Source organism: Ambystoma mexicanum, chromosome 8 (assembly GCF_040938575.1).
Source record: "Ambystoma mexicanum isolate Mex_15411 chromosome 8, UKY_AmexF1_1, whole genome shotgun sequence".
NCBI classification, from domain to species: domain Eukaryota; kingdom Metazoa; phylum Chordata; class Amphibia; order Caudata; family Ambystomatidae; genus Ambystoma; species Ambystoma mexicanum.
Window position 1 is genome coordinate 836,314,021 of NC_090929.1, and position 21,601 is coordinate 836,335,621.

At 43.1% G+C, this 21,601-nt stretch overlaps 1 protein-coding gene across 4 annotated transcripts in view; it reads left to right on the plus strand.

The window, feature by feature from the left end:
* Positions 1-20,805, plus strand: part of CHST3 (carbohydrate sulfotransferase 3) — a 309,745-nt gene extending 288,940 nt beyond the window's left edge. For all 4 annotated transcript variants that reach the window (XM_069610713.1, XM_069610715.1, XM_069610714.1 and 1 more), the window contains one exon: positions 12,413-20,805. In XM_069610713.1, the coding sequence (XP_069466814.1) occupies positions 12,413-13,667 (1,255 nt within the window). In that variant the 3' untranslated portion in view covers positions 13,668-20,805. The remainder of the gene's footprint in view (positions 1-12,412) is intronic.
* The last annotated feature ends 796 nt before the right edge of the window (positions 20,806-21,601 follow it).

The following is a 21,601-nucleotide window of genomic DNA, read 5'->3' on the forward strand; positions in this document are numbered from 1 at the left end:
CACCAGTTGAGTGGCAATTTAATGTATGCCTTTGACGTGCAGGCCCACTAGAGCTCCATTAGCACTGCAGTGCCGACCTTCATGCCAGGTATCTTGGATATCTGCTTGCATCCCTTATTCTCTCCAACCTTCACTCGACCATAATTCTGGAAACACAATGTAGTGCTCTTGAGTGGTAGAATTGGCATAGGTCCTACTTCATTCTCTATCCATGTGACCAGTTTTGGACTTGATTCCTATTCTTTGAGGCAATGTCATCTTCATACGGGAACGTCTTCTGCGACATCCATCTTAGTGTAACCCATCTCCCTTGAAATCAGCCTCTGTTGGTGCAGGGCAACAAGTGCATGAGGCATTCTGCTCTGGTGGTTGGAATTTCAGTTGCTACAAATGTTCTGGATGACTCATGGCATAGGGGATGAGAGAGCATACATAACACCTCTCCTTCGTAGTTTCTTTCCCCATCTTGGACATGTGCATGTACCACATGTTGGAAATATAGGCTGAATCAGTTAGATACGAATTTACCTGGTGTGAGGAACTCTCACATCTAATCCCCTAGGATCCTCTGTTCAGGTGGCCATGGAAGGGCCATCGCTTTTGGATCCTGACCGCGGGGCAGACAAGTGAGGGAAGATCACCTGAGTGGAGGGTTCTTGGGGATTGGAGAGAGGGTTCCTGAGGGTGAGGCATCATATCCCCCCTTTCCTAATAGTGACCTCCCCTCCCTTAGCCTTTATGCGCTATTGTCAGTCATATTCCCTTAACCCCTGTAACTCCTCTGGGAGTACTGTGAAGAAGAGGCACCTAGGAGCAATGCAGATTACCCAATGTAAAAACCACTTTGTTACTGTGACAGAAAAGAGAGGGTTAGAGGTTTGTAGCCATCAAGATCAGGCAGGTCACTCTAATACATGTATGCACGGTCAGGCAATTAGGAGTAACTCGAAACACCTGCGTCCCCTTGATATTGAGAGAGCGTATAAAAGGTGAAGGGGGAGAAACAGATATGAGCAACAGGGAGACCTGAGAGCCCAGGAGCAGCAGGAGACCCTTGTATGGAGGCAGCTGTGGTGGTCTAGGGGGAGAAGCCAAGACGGCGGCAAGAAACCTGCCGAACTTGTGGAACCCGAATTAGAGGTTCAGAGTTATTCCCTCGAGCCCCGGAGCCTTCAAAGTATTGAGCCAGCAGCACTAGCCGCTGGGAGATGCAGAACCTGAAGCCGCAGTATGCATGTGAGCATCAGCACTGGTGGTGCAGACTTGAGAAGGAGAAGTTGTGTGGAGAGAGAGAGAAAAGTGGTGCACAAGCAAGCAGATCACGTATCAGTGGGTGTCCCTGCTTCCAGAGAGAAGGGAAGCAACAGGAACCACCAGTGCAACCGATGGAAGGTTGATTAATGTCAGAGGGAAGCTTCCATGATGGAAAGCTGCCGACAACCTCCTTGTGAATAATAAAGCACAATTGAGTGTGTATTGAATACCGAACGGAAGAGTAACATTGTACTGAACGAAACAAAAAGAGAATTGCATATTGAATGTAATGAAGAGACTGAGGCTTATGAAAGGGGCTATTGAACCTGCAACGCGAAACCAATACACCCTTTATTGACTTTGGGCAGAGGGGCTGTCTGGGACCAAACCAACAGAAAATGCATACATTTAATTTTCCCAATGCGACACTGCAAGAGTGCTTTGAACTATTGACCCATTGAACATCAGCTGGGGGAACACATGGTTGCATGACCTATAATGGGTGGACCATATGGTCTGACTACTGTGCCTAGACCAGTGGGTTTCCTTTTGTCAACTTTATTAATACCAAGGCTCAATTTACAAGCAGAACAATTGGCCTCTGGTTGCGTGACCTGTAATGGGTGGACTGTGTTGTATGACAACTGCGTCTAGACCAGAAGCTACTAAAAAGGTTTGACTAGAGGTGAACATTAAATGCACTGTTGGTGAAACTAACCAAAGGCAGGGTCAGGTAGATGCTATGTTCTTTCATGAACTTGTGAATCAACGAGCCTGTGAAGGTGGGAGTTTTGAACTGTTGTGATGGTGACCCTTAGGAGAAGTGGTCTCTAAGAGGTAAAGTTGGAGAACCTTTGTCCTGGTAAAGGGATTCCCAAGAATACAGTGATGTGTGAACTTTTTGTTGCAATTTTGAACTTGCGGAAGGAATACCCCTAAATCTTCCTTTTGAAGTGAACTTTGATATCTCCAAATCCACAGAAGGTAACTTCAGAACTTGGCAATCCTTCCTGAGAAGGGATCATATTGGAATTGTATTGAACTTGATCCAGAGAACTTTATGGAAACCTGAAGTAACATTTGTTGACCATTTGCTTTGGAACACTGACTTTGGTTGTGAGCATTCCCCCACTAGTGTTGTTGTAGGTGCGAGGACACCATATGTTTTTGACACAGACATATTTTTGCTTTTGGACTTCCTGACATAGACGTCCTTTACATTTCTTTAGGTAGGGAAATCCCACCTAGCATAGGGTTAGTTAGGCGTTGCACCATTCCAATAATTAATAAAGTTATTGAAATTACATTTTCATTCTGTGTCATCTCTCTTGATACCATGTCTGTCTCACACTGGTCAAAGTCTACGTCTGCACTATATTCTATATTTAAGCCTTTTTACTTTGTTGGCAGCATTTGTCATGTGCCCAGATATGGCCTCTGTAAAAGCATTGATGGGGGTTGTGTTAGTAGGAGTCAAAGCATGTACATGCAAAAATAAAATCCTTCATAGTGCAAATAGGGTGAAGTAGAGACAACAGAAGGCACACAACATCAATACAGCAGTTCGAATTACAGTTCCCATTTTTTGTAGTATCCAATGTCCTCTGTGTTCTGAAAGTCTGTAAGTATCACCTGAAAAGGCTCAAAAACGTGGGATTATTAGTTTAGTGTGTTAGTTAAGCTCTCGTTTTAAATATTTAGCGAGTGTTGCATAAAACAATCATTCCCACACTAAACAAATCCTAGCACTGCTCAGCAGCGTGAAGACGGATGGGTCCCCATGCGTCAGAAGTGGGTGAGTTTGTGCCACGTAAAGGAAGAAAGCATGGAATAACAATCTAGGCGGGAACATCCATTCAGTCTCAGTTTCAATTACAAATCTAATAAAGTGCTCCTCAAAGGTTGTATGCAGGTACAGAATCACGTATTTTAAGCAGTCCTTTTACTTTCACGATGAATACCTAGCGTGAGAAAAGATAGTGTGCCTAATCTAAATCTGCATTTTGTGCTTCCCTAGCGTCAATCTTTATTGTGGTGCTTCTCCTTTGTCTTTTCCTTCTTCTTGCATCAAATCATCTTCGTTCTGGTTGGAGGAGGTTTCATCTCGGCAGGGCTTGACATCTGCAATGTAATTCCAGGCTTTTTTGACATTCAGGTTAACAGCGCCATCGGTGGCCTGCTTTACAAAATAGGGTCCCTCAAATCTTAGTTGGAACCAAGGTCTGACAAAAGTAGTTAAAAGCATAGATTCTCCTGGATAAAGTAGTGGTTGATTAGTTGCTCTGCGTTCATTTCTGGTGTATTGTCTTCCTCAATCTTCTTCAACCTCTCCCACAGGATTGAAGCTCTCAAGAGATAAAAGAAACAGTAGCCATCATCGAAGCAATGCAATCAAGCATTTTATCTCCTAAGACAATGGCAGAACTGTGGGCATCTGTCAGTGCTCTAGCGGGAAGAGCAAGTGGATGTCGCATGTGTTGTCCTGTCACCACCTCATGAGGGGTTAAATGGTGGTCAGATCCAGGCTGATTGTGCAATACGGGCAGGCAATGGAGCCATCCCCTTTTCAATGTGGCTTTCATTTTGGCTATTTCTCTTTTAGTAGGCCATTGAGGCACTCGCATATTCCATTCGCATTTGCGTGACACGCACAGGAAAACTTGTGCTTAATCCCCAAAAGAGCTGTTATATGCTGAAAAGTCTAATTTACAAAATGAGGTTCATTGTCAGACCGCAGGACATCGCACCCACCACCATCTTGGGAACACCTCTCTAACAAGGAATTCTGCGGCTCCGAGGGAATCGGAGTGTGAACACGGACCAGCTTCTATCCATCAGGAAAATGGGCATACAACTAATACCATGTAGCAGTAGCTTTGGCAGACCTGCATCATGTCTACATAAGCAACGTGGAGATGTTGGAAAGGCCCAATTGGGTGGTGTATTGCTCCTTGCACTATGCATAAAGTATGTCCCGGGTTATACATTTTACAGACAGTACAATTTTACATGAATGCGGCTGTATGCGCTGCCATATTTGGAGAGAACCACTCTTCCCCAATATATGCAGCAATTATGTCCCTACCTCAATGAGTGGTATGATAAATTGTGTGAGTGCAATTTGCAACAATGCTAATGGAATCACTAGATTGCCTGTGCTCTCCTGTCACAATAGTGCATCTGTATGGGATATTGAACAACCCCTCCTTACCCAAAATTCCTTTTCTTCTATTGGTGTCTTTCCTTGAAACCTCATTATTTGTTTGACTGGTAGTGACCTATATCCTTACTTCAGTATCATATTGCGTATGCTTATCCATGTGTTAGATGGACTTATCAAACTCCTTTATTTCTGTGAAATATGCTGCCCATTTTGCTTCTGTGTCTTTGTGTGTGCTTGGCACTTCATGACCGCTATGGCTAATACGAATTGTAGCACGTCTATGAGTCTACCCAACAGGGGCGCGTGCTGCACTTGTATGCCGTCAGCATTTTGGAAGCCCCTCCTTTGCCATTGTGACAGTCCAGTGTGTACTGCAGACGTCACATAGGGTGAATCAGAATACACTTTGCGGTCTTCTAATGCCATTATTAGAGCCACTAATTCTGTTGCCTGCGCTGAAAAATGTGAAGGCAATCTCGCGCTTGCTAAAACTTTGGTTGTCCCGTCTGATTTCATTTTCACCACTACTGTCCAATATGTCTTTCTCCCGTCGTCTGATCTATAGTTGATGACCTGTCAATAAAAAGCATTTCTCCCCCTCAAGGACATTCTCCCCCATCTTAGTAATGTCATCATAGTGTCCCATGTACGTAGTACAGTTGTGCACATAGTCTCCCTCCTCCACTGGTTCAGCTATAAATGTGGCTGGGTTTACGATTCTGCTTCACACTATCTTTATCGCTGAATTTGAGTTAATCACCTAATATCCAGATGCTCTCTGGGGAGTCAACATGCTTTTGGGATTTTCAAGGTTCGCAAAGCACCCCATTCTGATACTCGCTGACTTTCTTACTGCAAATGCAGCTGCAGCCATGGCTTGTTCGCAAGGGCAATGTCCTCTCATCACTGACTCTAAATGTGCACTGTAGTAGGCCATTGGCGTGCGTCCTAAGATTGTCTTTTGTTTGATCACTGCAGTCATCACTACTCCATTGAAGTGTGAGAACAAATATAATTCATCATTGCAATTGGGAATCCCTAACACTGGATCTGTGCCTATTGCTTTATTCAGCTCCTCAAAGGCTTCTGTCATTTTGTGTGTCCATGATAGGTTACCGCCCCTCCTCTGTGTCTCACGGAGCCCGCTTAATAGATGTCTTATGTATGTGCTGTAATCAAATACCCAGGACCTACAATAATTACAGCGGACCAAGAATTGTTGCATCTCTCTCACTTTCTGTGGCAGCAATGTTCTGAAGATCGCCTCCGCCCTTTCTGGAGTTACCTTTTGGCCTTCCTGTGATTTCAACTGTGCAATGTACAGCACCTACTCCTGGCAATATTGTAGTTTTGCCTAGTCTATCTTGTAACCCTTCTCTGCCAGTACTGCCAACAAGTGCACTCAGCCATTTTGACACTGTTCATCAGACTTGCTGCAAATCACAATATTGTCTACGTACTGAATCACAGTACTCTCCGCCTGTATGTTTCGAGGTTCATTTGGAGGATCCTATTAAAAATAGAGGGTGATCACGGTACCCCTGTGGTAATCTTGTGTGTTTTGTAAGGAACCCATGGTGACAACAGTAAAGACAGACACAAGTCATCACAGATCAAGGGTGTTTATTAAACTGGAAATGCTGGGTGGAAAAACACCTATTCTAAACCTAAATCTAGGATGGGAGCAAGACTCGACCATGAAATGAAAATTAAGCCAGTCATAGTGGTGTTGTGTCAAAATAAAGGGCATATACTAAGAAAAACCTATTGCCAATCCATACTCTAAATATTAACAGAAGTGTGGGATAATGTTCTAAGAAAGAAAGAAGGGTTCACAAATAATAAGTCAAGATGCAGTACTGGAGGTCTCCCTTCCCCACTTTTTTCAGGACGGGACAAGGTGGGACTTTGGAGCACAACACACGCTCAAGATTTCCCAGTGCGAGCCAACCGTTCTGTACCAGCTATCAGGTTCTTAGATGGTTAAGTAAGCTTTAACAAAAGTATCTTACTTTCGAGGGCCTGATGTTTTCGACAAACAAACACAAAGTTATGTTCCGCGTATATTTTGGGTGATGCCTTCACCACTGGGTGCCCCTCTTCTGGGTGCAGACCCCTCACAAGTCATATCCAACAAGTCAAATAAACAGTTCCTTTCTCAATGAACTTTGGGTGATGGCTTCACCGCTGGGTCCCCCTCTTTTGGACACAGACCGCTCACAAATGCCAGCCTCCCCCTGTGGCTTTTCTTGCATTCAAGAATCACAATGTATTTTTTAAACAATTCAAGTGCCAGCTCCCTCCTTCAGGTTCACTATGTGGCTGTTCTTACTATTACAAGTATTAATGTCTTTTCAAACAATTCTCTGTGAACATCCCTCGGTCGGGCTTACTCCTGTCAACGCATTGTTCATAGAGACTTCAGGCTTCGCCCCTTTTGTCAGTATCCCTCCACAAGGTTCACTCCTGCCAACTTTTGTAACACACTGTTCTTTTGCTGATTTCACCAAGCAGGATGTATTTCCCTTTGCTTCACAATCATCTGTCGATCAAAGACTTTGACTCTACAGAGGATTTTGCAAGACCCTTGTATGACCACTTTGACCTCCTTTTCGCCTTCTTCCAAGGCCTTCCATTTATCATAGTTTCAATAATCGGGTAAGCATCAGAGTTTCCTAAGTGAGCACCCACGTGGTGCCAGAGTTCTCCGTTGCTGTTTTCCCCCCTCTAGCTACAATGGCTCTTTATGTTTTCACAGTTCAATAAGCCGCTTGCTACTTTTCGTTCAACACAATTTGGTTTCTTATCGACTCTCCCCTCGACTCACTTGCTGTGATGAACCGCTTAGCTTTCTTTTCCTTCGAGTCAAGGTTGGTACTATGGAGACCAGCGTCTCTCCCCCGCTTGGCTAAGAGTGGAGGAGGGTCTCATGCACCATTGAAATCTGCTGCAAAACATGCTGGCTATTGTTTGTGGTCTTATGATTCCTTCTGCTCAGGTTTCAAGGGTCTTGAACGGAAAGGGCAAGGTCATTTCTCTCCTTGTCACCCTCTCTGTATGCACTGTCTTTCTACTCTTGAACTGCTGTGCTGAGTTAGCTCTCACACCGTTCGCTTGGCCTTGCTCGTTTTGCGCTCTTATGCTCCACCTTTTATCCAAGTGGAGAAGGGAAAGAGCCGTCAGGTGTGTGTGATTCTAGTCAATTGCCTGTCTTTGCCTGACCCTTGTATTGGGATATGTCAGGTAAATGGCTCTGGTATTAGTCTGTTGTCTTTCATGTTGTGCGATAGTGTTGGTGTCGTAAAAGGGGGTGGGCAGTATTTTGGAATATCCTACATTGTAGGATGGGGAAAAGGTGTTGAAATATGGGGGATACCGCATCTCACCCGTCAGTGTCCCACTCCCACTCCCCAAGGACCCCCCACCTAGGTGATCCTCCCTCACTGGTCCACCCCCTGGAACTGGATCCAACAGCGATGACCGTGTCCTGGCCACCGGGATGACAGATCCCCGGGGACTATCCAGGGAGACACCGCCAGGTTTCTCACAGTTTCCACTTCCGGTTTCTATATACTAAGGAAGTCAAGTCCTGTGACTCCTCATGGAGTGGTATAAAAAAGAAGGCGTTCTTCAAATCTATTACTGTGAAATTGGTTGCTTCCGGCGGAAAGCTACATAAAATTGTTGCTGGATTGGGAACTAACAGAAATTCTGCCTAAACAATTTGGTTCAAAGGATGTAAATCATGACTAAAATGCCACAATCGCCCCATCGCCTTCTTCACTGGGTACACAGCGGTATTACACTGTGACTCTGAAGGGACTAGAATGCCTTGCTTTACTAAAGCGGTAATCTTCTCATAAATACCTTTGTCTGCCTCTCTAGATAGGGGATATTGTCTTGACCTCTGTAGAATAGCCCCTGGCTTAAGCTTTATTTGAACAGCTCATATCCCCCTTAACAGCCAAAGTCATATGGACTGCTAGTCCAAAGAACACTGAGTACTCGTGCCAAGTCTTCCTCCTGAAATGGTGGTGGTGTGTTTTTCAGCAACACCTTTCTCTGTGGTACCTCCCTGTAATGTATCCTCACCCAATGGGTAATGCTCATGGAAAACACTGTATTGGGATCTGAATGATCATCTTAAAATGGTTCCTCATCTGTCAAATCAGTCAATCTGTACCCTTCTCCTACCACGATTACTGTCCTCCATGCTTGTCCTGTGTCGTCAGTCCCATGCAATACTACTCTCTCGTCCTTTACAATAACGCCTCCAGTTCTATTGGTATCACCTGTCCTGCATTCTCATCTAGGGGAACATCTGCTCTAAACAAGGAATCGTTGGGTATATGTAGCAATTTGCCTTGTATCCCTGGAAGCCATGCTATTAACACTGCCACTCCATACTGGAATAGCTCAAGGTTCGCTGGAACCCCCCTCTGTACAGTCTGCCCCACAATATTCCTGAATTATGTCGCTCACGTTCATGTAATGTAGTGCAGCATACTATCCCCTGGTCAGTGAATAAAATGGTCATGGTAGGTCAGCTCATCATGTTCCTACCCATTATGTTTACTGGTGTCTGTCGGGAATATAACAAAGGCATAGTCCGGTCATTCTCTCCTACGGAAATCGGAGGTTCATCAGTAAAAGAAACCAAATCTGTAGTCCCAAAGAATCCCAGTGCATTCATGGCAATGCCTGACATTGGGAATCTCACTTCTCTGATACAGGATCGAGTTGCCCCGTATCTTCGAGAAAAGAGAAAGTCTTGCCACCTGTTGTCACCCTTATACATGGTTCCTCGTTCGGGTTGGGTGTAACGGATAGGATTGAACACATCAGGTTTGTCTGTGGGTTGTCCTATTTTGGATATAATTACATTCCTGTCCCAGTATAAGGATTGCCCCCAACTACAGTTGCCCCTCACAATTTTCCTATGGGAGTCTGCATCATGAAGTCTGTGTGGGTCATCGCTAAAATGTTCTGCTGCATCACTGCTTTCTGTATTGATTGAAGTGGCTGCGTAGGTTCCTGTGGATGCGGTGTGTGTCATGTGTTGGTATGGCTGCATTGGCATGCATTTTGTCTGCGCTAGTTGTGGCAGTTATCTTTGTGCGTGCATGTGATCTTGGGCATAATAGTGGGTTTGTTCTGTCCGATATGTTGACTGATGTGGCATTCCCATATTCTGTTGCATTCCGCCCCTGCTTCTGCACATCTGAGATATGTTACCTATCTTTCCACATAGCCAGGATTGTACTGGACCCCCATTAGTCTCGGCTGTCCCCCATTAAATCCATCTCCCCCTGTTGCATCGGGTATCTGAACCCTCTTCCCCGGGACACGCCTCCCGGTCCCCTTGACCAGTGGTTTGCGTCTCCTCTGTCTATGAAGCCTCCTCCTACTGCCTCTGGTCGATTCTTTTCTTTGGGGTAACTAGTCCCTCTCCGTTCATCAACATCGCCCCTTACATTGTGTATTTGGATCGTTTTTTCTGCACTAACTTTGATTCTTCCTACTTTCTTTGCTCACGCTCTTGTCTTAAATTCTCCTGCATTAACCACCAATAGTGCACTATAGTCAGTTGGATATCTGACAATGGTTTAGCCTTCATCCCCACTACTTTCTTCAGTTGCTTCTGTACCTGTTCTGGCAACCCTTGACATAATATATGGTAAACAACCCCCCTGTTTTATCCCACGGTTCTCTCGGCTCAAGACACCAAAACTCTTTAATCTCCTGAATGTATTGGAGTTGATCTTCTTCTTCATGCATTTTGCATGCCATAATTGTGCTTATGTGAGATGTGTCCGGGTACTGTACCCTTAGAAGTTGCCATATGGCTGCTTGGCAGTTATTGAATGGAGCACCATTGTGCGCCGTCTTCTGGGCTGTCACTCCGGGGTATCCTGCTCTTTTCCAAACGTCATCCACTACCACCTCAAGAATGGCTGAGAGTAGGCTCTTCATGTCGCCCACTGCCAATGTCGTCCCTGCTGTCAGTCCTTCTATCTCGTAAATCCATTTCACAGCACCTGCACTCAACGAAGAAAGCTTACACCTCAAATTGTCCTTATAGATCTGTTGCCACGATATATACTGTGGTCGTCCACCCCCCTGCTCTAATAACGGAAACTGTGTCAGCCTCATTTCTTCGACACGTCTCCCCATGTTTCTGCTGGCTGTGAACACCCTTGTCATCTCTGCCTGTTTCCCTACTGGCAGAGCCCTAAGCCTCTGCACATATGGAGTAATTTTGTCCGCACTATGTGACCTATCTCTGGAACGCTCAAGTCATCCCTTGCGTTCTACCTCATCTCTTCCCGTGCCTTCCCCTTCTCCCCATAATGTGTCTTTCTCTGTCTGGGCTTACTTTCCTAGAGCAGCAGCAAGACCTCTCTCTCTCGTCATAGTCACTTTCTTGTTGATCTTCATCTGACTCCATACTCCCAATACTATCATCAGTGTCTTCTTCTCTTTGGCCCTCAAAGCTTAGCCTCCTTACCATTGGTTTCTCCTGTTGTTTCCCCTTCATTTTATCGAAAGAACCACATTCCCCTCTCAAAGAGGACCCTGTTTTACTGTTACTTGCTTTTGGGGCACCCAAACAGTCCCTTCTCCTCCTATAAGTTCCCCTACACTTCTTCATATCCCCTCTCCCTCATCGTCATTTAGACGTGTCCTCTGTTTTCTTAGACTGTCTCTCTTTGCTTTAGTCTTTCTTTTTTTTAATTAAGCGCCTTTAGTTACATTTAGAACCTTTTACACTATTTCACAATTAATTAAAAACCTTGCTTTCTACAATATTTCACAATAAATCAAATAACAACAGCTATTCATTATATTATATATACATTATACATTATTTCCTATCACCCTCTGGCTGGCCTCCCTTGGCCCTCCCCGTAGCCCCACCTGCGAGGCTAAGAACCTGGTCATCTTCGACTCCACGCTTTCCTTTTCTGCCCACATCGCTGATGTCTCAAAAAAGTCAAACTTCCAACTGCACCTCCTCAGAAGTATTTTGCCTGTCCTCTCATAACCCCAGAAGCTCACTGTCTCTTGATCCCTGGTTCTCTCTAGGTTGGAATACTGCAACAGCCTCTTTCTAAATCTTCCTGCTTCTACTCTCCACCCTTTGCAACTCATCCAGAACAAGACTGCGAGCAATGAGCTGGGGGTAGATCTCTGTCTTTGGCTGGGGTCAACCTCTGTGTCTGTTCAGTGCATATAATATACAGTGGACACTGTTGAATGCAACATCCACTGGTAAAGGCCAAAATCTATGGTTGGTAGCTTGTTAATGTTTTAAAATATTAAGTGCAGATGGGTGAAGGCTGTGACCACTGTCCACAACTGAAGGCCATGACTAGTATCCATTCATGTGTTAAAATATATTTGGCCATGCACACTGACCATGGCTGAAGGCCATGCTTAATGCCAGTTACTGTTGTAACGTAATTAGTGATATCATCAGTGATGTCGTCATTGTGGTCATAGAGTGCGCTACAAGGGTGCAATGTTAAGGTGGGTTTAACTGAAGTTCAGGGGTTTTGTTGCGTTAAGTTCTCACCTTAATGTCCTATATATATATTTGTAAAAGATACAGTACTATTAATAAAAACAGGCAGGCTATTTGTGACCCCTTATGCACTTTATTACTGAAAGCTTGCATTGCTCAAAGTGACATTTTGCACAGTATTAGCAATTAGACAAAATATGTTCTAATGCAATATGTATTCTTTTAATGCTTTTTCACACCAGGTCAATTTTGCCCCATTTGTAATATCATGCAAAATAGCACTGCACCAGTGCAAACCTATTATAATGATGTCCCTGGTGTCTTTATCCGTTCAAAACAACCTGTGAGCACTGGCACTGAATAGCATTCTGTTTTAATCTACTGCCTTTCTTTTTTAATGATGTTTGTATTGTTACAATTGATTAAATCATGTTTTGCATTCATATTAAATAGTGTCCTTCTGTTTGCAGAGTGTCGGACAAATTGGCCTTGAAGCAGACTTCGCAGAGCCTTCTAGATGTGAACAGCACAGGCCCCAGCCGTGTATACACGGAGAACGGATCACTTCTGTCCCTCAACGAGTTAGACTCTGCCTTTTCCCAGCTCAGACAACGCATGGAAAACCTCACCTTGCAATTGGGAGGAAGAAGACCATTTTCCATCAGCCTTCCCACGGGTCCTAGAAGACATGTTCTGTTGATGGCCACCACTCGCACAGGATCTTCTTTTGTCGGCGAGTTTTTCAACCAGCAGGGCAATATCTTTTATCTCTTTGAGCCCCTATGGCACATTGAAAGGACAGTGTCTTTTGATACTGGTGGGGCCAACGCAGTTGGATCTGCTATTGTTTACAGAGACGTTCTGCAGCAACTGCTGCTATGCAACCTCAACCTGCTGGAGAACTTCATCATACCTTCTCCCGACAACCATGTCACCACATCCATGTTCCGACGAGGCTCAAGCAAGTCCCTCTGTGAAGATCCAGTTTGTACTCCATTTGTTAAAAGGGTCTTTGAGAAATACCACTGCAAAAACCGCAGATGTGGACCGCTGAATATGACATTGGCAATGGAATCTTGTCTTCGTAAGGAACACGTGGCGGTGAAAGCAGTCCGGATTCGACAGCTAGAGTTCCTGCGGTCCTTGGTGGAAGACCCCAGGCTGGACATGAGAATCATTCAACTGGTACGCGACCCCAGAGCGGTGCTCGCCTCTCGCATGGTAGCTTTCTCTGGCAAATATGAAAGCTGGAAGAAGTGGGCTCTGGAAGGAGCAGCCCCCATCCGCGAGGACGAGGTTCAGAAGCTCAGGGGGAACTGTGAAAGCATCCGAATGTCAGCAGAACTTGGCTTGAAGCAGCCGGCCTGGCTCCAGGGCCGATACATGTTAATCCGCTATGAGGACATTGCCAAGTTCCCCCTACAGAAGGCTAAGGAGATGTATAAATTTGCTGGCATAACTCTCACGCCACAGGTGGAAGAGTGGATCATCAAGAACACCCAAGCCTCCCCAGATAGCAATGGCATATACTCTACCCAGAAAAACTCCTCCGTGCAGTTTGAGAAATGGCGATTCAACATTCCCTTCAAATTGGCTCAGGTGGTCCAAAATGTATGTGAACCAGCTATGAACCTTTTTGGCTACAAGCTGGCCAACGACCCAGAGACCCTTACAAACCGCTCCATCAGCTTGCTAAAGGAAAAGGTGAACTTCTGGGTTACGTAAATAACCTTATTTAAATTATTTATGATGAAATTAAGAGAGGTAATGATGAACCATGAAAAGGTTGCAGACGGCGGCGGTGAGAGGCCGAATGGGAAGAAGAAATCCTTCCACTTGCCTAGACTTCTATCACCAACTTAAGAAAAGCCTCTGTGCATTTTCTAATTATGCCCTGCTTGTAAATTTGAAAGCTTTCATAATACTCCCTGGTATGGGGCTAGAATGCAATAGCTGCACAACCGATGCTGGCATCTTTGACAGGGAGCTCCTGCTGAAGGACAGGAGAGCTTGCTTGTACTCCAAGACTGATCAGACTCTAGGGGGCACCTTTGGAAGGAGCCTCTTCTGGCAGACTCCCCAACTCCTGCCATACCACCAAAGTGTCTCCCTCTGGCACAAACAACTTTCTGTGATGCAAGGGAGGGTTTCTGCACTAGAGACACCCAAAGAGAACATCACAGGGGAGCAACATCTGTGACCTAATCATTACCCTGAAATCCATTCTGCAGACCTGTGCTCATTGTAAGCAGACTAGTTCTGTCTTACAACGGGAATATGGGAAAATTACAAAGGACTGAAGGGTGCCACTGAAGGTGTGGGATGTTGAATAGGGGCCCTAACTGGGGCAAGGCAATATCAGGCACCACCTAGGATGCCACGAGCAGGGGGACCTAGATTCCTCCCACAAGCACCAAATGTGGATGCATTACCTGGCCAAGAGGAGGTTGGGAGAGCATTTCACTTTTCCTGGGGCATTACAAATTATTTCACCAACCCCATGTAGAACTCTTCTGAGGATTTATTTTTGTAAATGTTTGTAGGCTCCTGGTTAATAAGGGGCAGCGATTGACTCTATGTTGCTTTTCAGAAGAGGGGTTTGTAAACAATGGTTCCAGGGTGTAAAGTGAAGCTCGAGTATTATGAAATCCTTGATTACCCATGGCCATTAGGTAGTGGGAGACGACCTCATCTCTTTTTAATATCGATATTTAAGACATTACAGGGTGTGAGAATAAAAGTTACTGTGTGTGCCCAAGTTCCTTTTGCACTTGAAAAAGCAAAACTACAACAGACTTTGCATGGAAATGAATCAGAAACCAATGGGCCATGGTCGGCCGGCGGCTGCAATATCTTTCTACCCTTACGTGTCTGCCTTCTGCAGGCTGATTTGCTTCTCAATTGCACCAAAGCCAACAATGGAGATGAAGCACAAATTATTAAAAAATTTAAAAATGCAATATTTATAAGGAACCTAATATAAGCCCGACCAGACTAACAGTGCTCCTGCACATTTCAGACGCTCTCCTTTCCTAAGTTATTCTAACACTCCATAAATTGTGCGCTGGCCTCAGGCCTGTCTCCTGGGCCACTAAGGGCTGTAAATAGATAATGAATGCTTTCTAGTCTGGAATTTTATTTTTCCTACTTTTTCACATATTTGATGTGCTGGTTGGAATTCTGCCCAGTCTCGATGCACAGAAAGGGGTAACTGCAGGACACATTCTTTGGACAGAGGGATGACTTGGAAGAGAAACAAATACAATTGGGTAGGCGATCAACTTATTTAGACTGGGAAAAACTACAAAAACTTTAGCACACATGATTCTACGAAGTTATAATAATTTAACATAATGTCTTCCCAAAGGTGCAACATCTAATAAGATGATACTGCTACTTAATACTCTTTAATAACGCGTTCATTGCACTGCACTGCCAACAGATCATTCAGCACACATTATTACTGTAATGAGTTATTGGTTGTATGCCATTATAATAACGTTCCTTCTTTGATAAATGTTTTAAAACATACTGTTTTAACAACTTCTTCTGTCCAAAATTTCTCTTGCTCTTGTTTTTAGTCCCCCACACTCTCTCCCCTTTTACTGCCACATTCAGTTTTTCTTTTTTTCCCCCATGCTTTCCCTTTCCGCGCTATCCATAAGCTTCAGCTGAGCTCCTCTTCTGTACTTTTTCCACCTACCCTCGTTCTTCTCTCAGGCTAACACACCAAATGTTTCCATCCCTTTTTATTCATCACCCCCGCCACCCCTCTTTTTGTTTTACTTCCCAATGGCCATCAAAGTGGCCTATAATCAGGAAATACAATTTTTTTCATTCAAGAAGAAACTTCTCTAGTAGATGACATCACAAGTATGATTGTAGTTACTGACAATAACTCTTAAAACTAAGACCTACAAGGGAGATGTTTTAATGACAGGGTGGAGAGGTGAAATGTGCTGTTCTTTGAGAAATACTTTACATAAAAACACACACAACAAAGGTTTGCACTCTCTAAGACTGATCTCCTTGTTGGATCAACATGCATGTCTCACTCCAAAACTGTCAGTCTAGACATGTACTGAATTTTCCCACCCCAGCCTACCTTTCCATTTTCCTCTTCTCTACAGACTATGTTCTGGACACAATCAGCAAAATAAAGAGGTGATGGCTGGAAGGTATTGAATGAATCATAGCCATGGACATAGCTCTGGGCAACCCTCCAGACCATCGTTTTTCAGCCTGCCCAGCCATTACAGAAGGGATAAAAAGCATATGCAAATTAGGCTTGGTCCTACCTCAAAAGGGTCAAACCAGCCAGAACTGCGAGGTCACCTCCCTTCCTCACGAGACCACAAGCATGTTCAGACATGTTTCAGCCTTGTAGGTCGTCATCAGTGAGGAGTAGCTTGGGGCGGCTCTAGGCCCAGCAGACTCTGGACCCACGTCTGGACATACATGTCCCACTCAGGGTGACTTTAGCAAAACAAAAAGGTGATGGCTGGAAGGTTTTGAATTAATCATACCCACGGGCACAGCTCTGGGCAACCATCCAGCCCATCGTTTTTCAGCCTGCCAAGCCACTGGACAAATCAGACATGTGTGATAGCCACAGTTTTTCAGGTGAATGAAAAAAACACAGCATCTCACTCTCCATCAAAACAATCTCTACCATTGTAACAAAAGTGAAACCTTCCCAACAATACACCACACCATGGGCTGATTAATGTTATGCTACTCCTGTGAGCTGTTTAGTAAGTCAACATAAGCATATTAGCAATGCTATCATACATTCCAGGTTAAAGTACTGGAGTTGACCAATGAGAGGGTAGAAATCACATGACAAGTGAGCTATATCTGTATATGCGTTCACGACTATAGTACCTTCCTGCCATTATAGGCAAGTTCCACGAGACCCAGAAAACCTTTTTATTTTACACATTAATAAACAGTCAACCATAATCCTTCCGTCTACCTAGTGTTCTCCTTGTTTTTTCCTAGTCACTTTCACTCCAGTTCTCTAGATTATCTAAAACTGGTCATTTGTTATTTATTGCACAGACCCCTGCTTGTAGTTTATTCAGATAATCAATGAAGGTCTCGTTCTTCCCTTTTCCGGTAATTAAATATGTTGTTTTTGTCACAAAAGCATAGGAACATCTCTTTAACAGCGTGAAATTAACATCATGATCAGTGCAAAACATATAACGCCCTACAAGTCATAGGATGAATGCGAACTAAAAAGAGCATTGAAAAAAAAATAGGCAATCCCCATAGTTCCATGTGTATGGGCAGATCATTGCCACTGTATTCCAGTTCATTTGCACATTGTAATTGGGTGCATTGGCTTTTCCGAAAGAGTCACACTTTGCAATGCTTATCACCTGCACATTTCTGAATATAACTAGGCGGAGTGATAGTGACGTACTGCGTTGGTGGATTTTGTTTCAAGTGCCATCTCTGTGCATCCAGTGCTGAACAATAACAAGAATATCCTTCCAGGGCATTTGGCATAGGTGCAATTCTTGTAGGGAATTGTTCACAGTAACCTCCTGGATTTCGCTAACCCTTCTAGCCAAATATATACGCATAATGAAAGTTAACAGAATTAGGAAGATGTGGTCTTTTACTCAACAGAATTAGGAAGAGGTGGTCTTTTACTCAGATTCAGGTCTTGTGTGTTCTGACAGGTACCTGGACAGTTCAGTGGGCCTACTTACACAGATTGTCACTGTCAGGATGCAGTCTTCACCTCTGGTCCATCAAGAGGTTAATTGAGGATGTTGTCTTTGTGACTTGTGCTCATTCACTCTCTGTTTCCCACACCTTGCACTTTTCAAGGGAAGCACTAGAGGGTCTGATTCTCAAAGATGTGCACTGGAGCAAACGAGGCAAAACCCATGAGAATCTCAGATTTTCACTTGCTACCTTACAGCTGATTCTCAAAGCCTAACCCTGGAGCACATCGGTACATGCATAGACCAACTCACCCATGCTCCGATGCAAATCTCTCTGAAGCATGTTTGCACCTGAGCATCTCAAAGACCATCCCCAATCTGAGAACCTTATATGCACCTTCTCATTTTAGGAAGTACAAATCTTTGAGAATCTATTATATTATGTTTCTTATTGATGCATATTGGATTTTATGGGAGCCCAAAGGCATTTTGAAAACGAAACCGTAATAAGAGATAATTGTAAACCATGATCCACTCTCTGGGGATCGGATTTTCGTAGAGGCTGGTGCTCCATTTTAAATATTAGGGTGTTCATTTTAGGGTTCGAGATCTTTAAATGTGTGCATGCTACAAGAACATTCTACAATAAAGGAACCATTTTATGCTCTTAGTCTACATTTCAAAATATATGTTGTGCCTCCTAAGCTTGCATTGCTAAAAAGGAACAGTGACATTTGCTTTTTATCAGATATGGTTATAATGCAGATATGCTGAACTTGTAGCCACCTGAATTAACACATTAGTCAAGAGATTTTCTGGGACACCTTAGCAATATTTGATGTTTCTCTTCCTCAAAAATAGGATGTACATTTCACAATCCTCTGTCTTTTTTTGCAGACAACCAACCAGCACTCTTGCAGATTTTTTAAAATCTCATTATGATTCTGCTTTTCCACTTTTTCCTTGCCTGTAGCTTTGCAGAAAGGCAGACACAAGTGAGAAATAAAATAAATAAAGAAATATATTTTTATTTTTTAAGTTGATACCAATTGAGGTCTTTTTTTAATTCTTGTTAGTAGGATGGAGAGTTATTATTTTTAACTGAAAAGTGAATTTATTTATTTATTTTATGAAAATAGAAGAAAGAAAAGCATATTTTATTTGTCAAGATTCTGAGCGTCACCAAAAAAACTACAAATAAAAAAACTCAAAGAAGAATGAAGGACAAATAGTAGTAATTGACTGAACAACATATTTACTGTAATTGAAAATTGGTCCTATTTTGTATTTTAAAATGCCTCTAGCTCTTAATCTGCACATGATAAAGTACAATATGCAGTCAAAGTTTTAATTTAAAATTCCATTTTAGTGCTGTCAATTTACTGTTTTCGCTTTCTGGGCCATATGGCAATGAATCTGATTTTTTTTAAAGTAGGCCTCTGTTTAATAAGGGAATGTTTCAATGTTGTAGGTGTACTTCTTTTGTCATGAATGCAGGCAAGTTGTTTTTCATGCCATCATGGAACAATGCTGAGGTTCCGTTGGTAGATCAGTTGTCATGTCACTTCCTACAAAAGGCTGTGATTTCATTAGTGAATGGGCTATGATGAAATCTGTTAGCACAAACAGAACAGATGAATGAAGGTTGTCCTACATTGAACACGCTGCATTGCAACCAGTGTTAGTCATGTGATATGAAGATGCATTTGAAACTGAAATTTATTGGGCGCACTTCAGGTTTCACTAGCTTTCCCTGCTCTGTGCAGGAACCTTCTCTTTATGTTTGTGGGTGACTGCTTAAAACGCACTGCTTATTTCCTCTAGCTATCTCTACTGGATGGATGTTTTGCAGTACATCTTTTCCAGTGATAAATGACAAAAGTTCCCATTGTGCATCGCCAGTATCGTGGAAATCTAACTTGTTTTACGGAATTGCTGATTTTATTTGCTTAAAATAATCCCCACTGTGTTCGATGGTGGGTGTGTAGGAATTTCACGTTGTTTGATGCTAGGCGTAAATTGTGCCTTGAAGTTGCATCACTGTATACCCAAATATGTAGTTTAACATTCCAATAATAAATGGAAAACTACACGCATGAAAAGATAATCCATTGGACCTAAAATGGTGGGACTTGTTGAATGAGCATCTCCCACATGGCAAAACACAACTGGAGAGCTCTAATTAGAAGAAGTAATGCCCATGAAAATAAAATGTGGTCTACCAAAGGTGCCCTTCCTATTTTAGAAGGGGAGCCAATTTACGTCTACACTTTCTTTAAAAATACTGCAGGTTGCATACGTTGGTGGGATATGGTTTAAGACAATCAAACATTTCAAAATGTATATAATCTTCTAATTAAGTCACAACCTGAAGATCTACCCTATGAAGTTATGTTGGGTGAGAGTTATATAGTATGTTTTCTTATTTCTGGTATTGTGTGATGTGGGGACAACTTCAGAATAGTTGAAGAAAACCTAATCCCAATATTTGGAATTCCAGCTGGATTCACCTTTCCCATAAAAGTTTGGCAGTCCAGATGCAAATATTAAGGATGTAGAAGGGAAACTAGGACACATTGTATTCTCTTCTCAATTTCATTTGACGAGATCCAGGCAGCCCAAATGGCCAGTTCTGCTGTTTTTATGTTTGACTACACACTGGGAGACTGGAGCTAGGTGTTGGACCAGACAAAGACAGTCTTGGGAACCACCACTGACACTGTTGCAGTGTTTTTGGTAAGGGATGCCGAGTGACATATTTAAAGAATTTGAACATGTTGTGTTCTACTATTTTTGTTGCCACCTTGGAACCATCAGTTGGCCCAATTCTGCTAAATTAAATAGACTGTGCCTTCTTTGGGCTAATCTGCACGTGGGCCTGGTGCCCCCTACTGTAGCTGATGATGCCTGCCGTCTATCCGAGGTCTTCTTCCACCTTGGATTTGTTGTTTTTGCCATTATGGGTCCTTGGAAAGGTCCTTGGAAGACAGGGTCCTTGGCCTTCTTGATTCTTGTTCTCCCATAGCAGATGGTTATAACCATAGGAAAAACACGTTGATGTAATTGTCTTGTTTGTCCACATTGGGATTGCTCACAGAATGTAGGTGCATAGGAAAGAACTGTGAACCTTGAGATGCCTTCTAAAGTTTACTTGACCTTTGTAATTAAAACTTCAAGCACAAGAACATTGGTGTCTGGTGTCTTTTTTCTTCATGTTGCATTATCTAACTGTGCTTCGATTTATTAAGTGTTAGAGCCTACCAGAATTGTTATCAATATGTTGGGTTGAAAGATTTCTTTTAGTAGAGAACCACTATACCAGTTATTTACAGTTAATATGTGGTATACACCTTTTTACTTCTGGTGACAGTTTAGCAAAGGTTATAGTAACAGGATGCTGTATTGTGAGATACTGATCAGTTTAGAAATGAGATAACATGGCTTGCCATGAGCATAGGCCAAAACGGGCAATAGATATACACAATATTGTGGCTTTCCCGCCACCGTACAGTTGTGTAGTGGTTCCAAAATTGTAGACTTATGACTATAGGTGATTGAGGTCACCTTTTCAGATATCCAGTCTTAGAGTTAATCTAAGATATGCATTTGATCAAACGGTCTTCATCCTATATTCTGTTCTTACCAGAATTTCCCATATAATGGGCATCCTAAAGTGCATCCATGGATACAGTCAAATGGTAAAGGTTGGAAAATCACAGGACAACCGATGTTATGTCTTACTAAATGTGAAGTAGAGCTTAACAATGTATATTTCCTCCTGGTGGTAAGCAGCGGTGTTTAAAGAAAGCAGAAAGGCATTAACCACACATTTCTGGTAGAGCATTTAAACATGCACATAACACCACCATGAAAATAGAGAGGGATGGATGACAGTGACAGAAATGGAGATACCACGCTTGTGTAAAAAGGCACATTTTCAAACACCTCCCTAAAAGCCACAGTGTTAAGCCTCTTTACAAA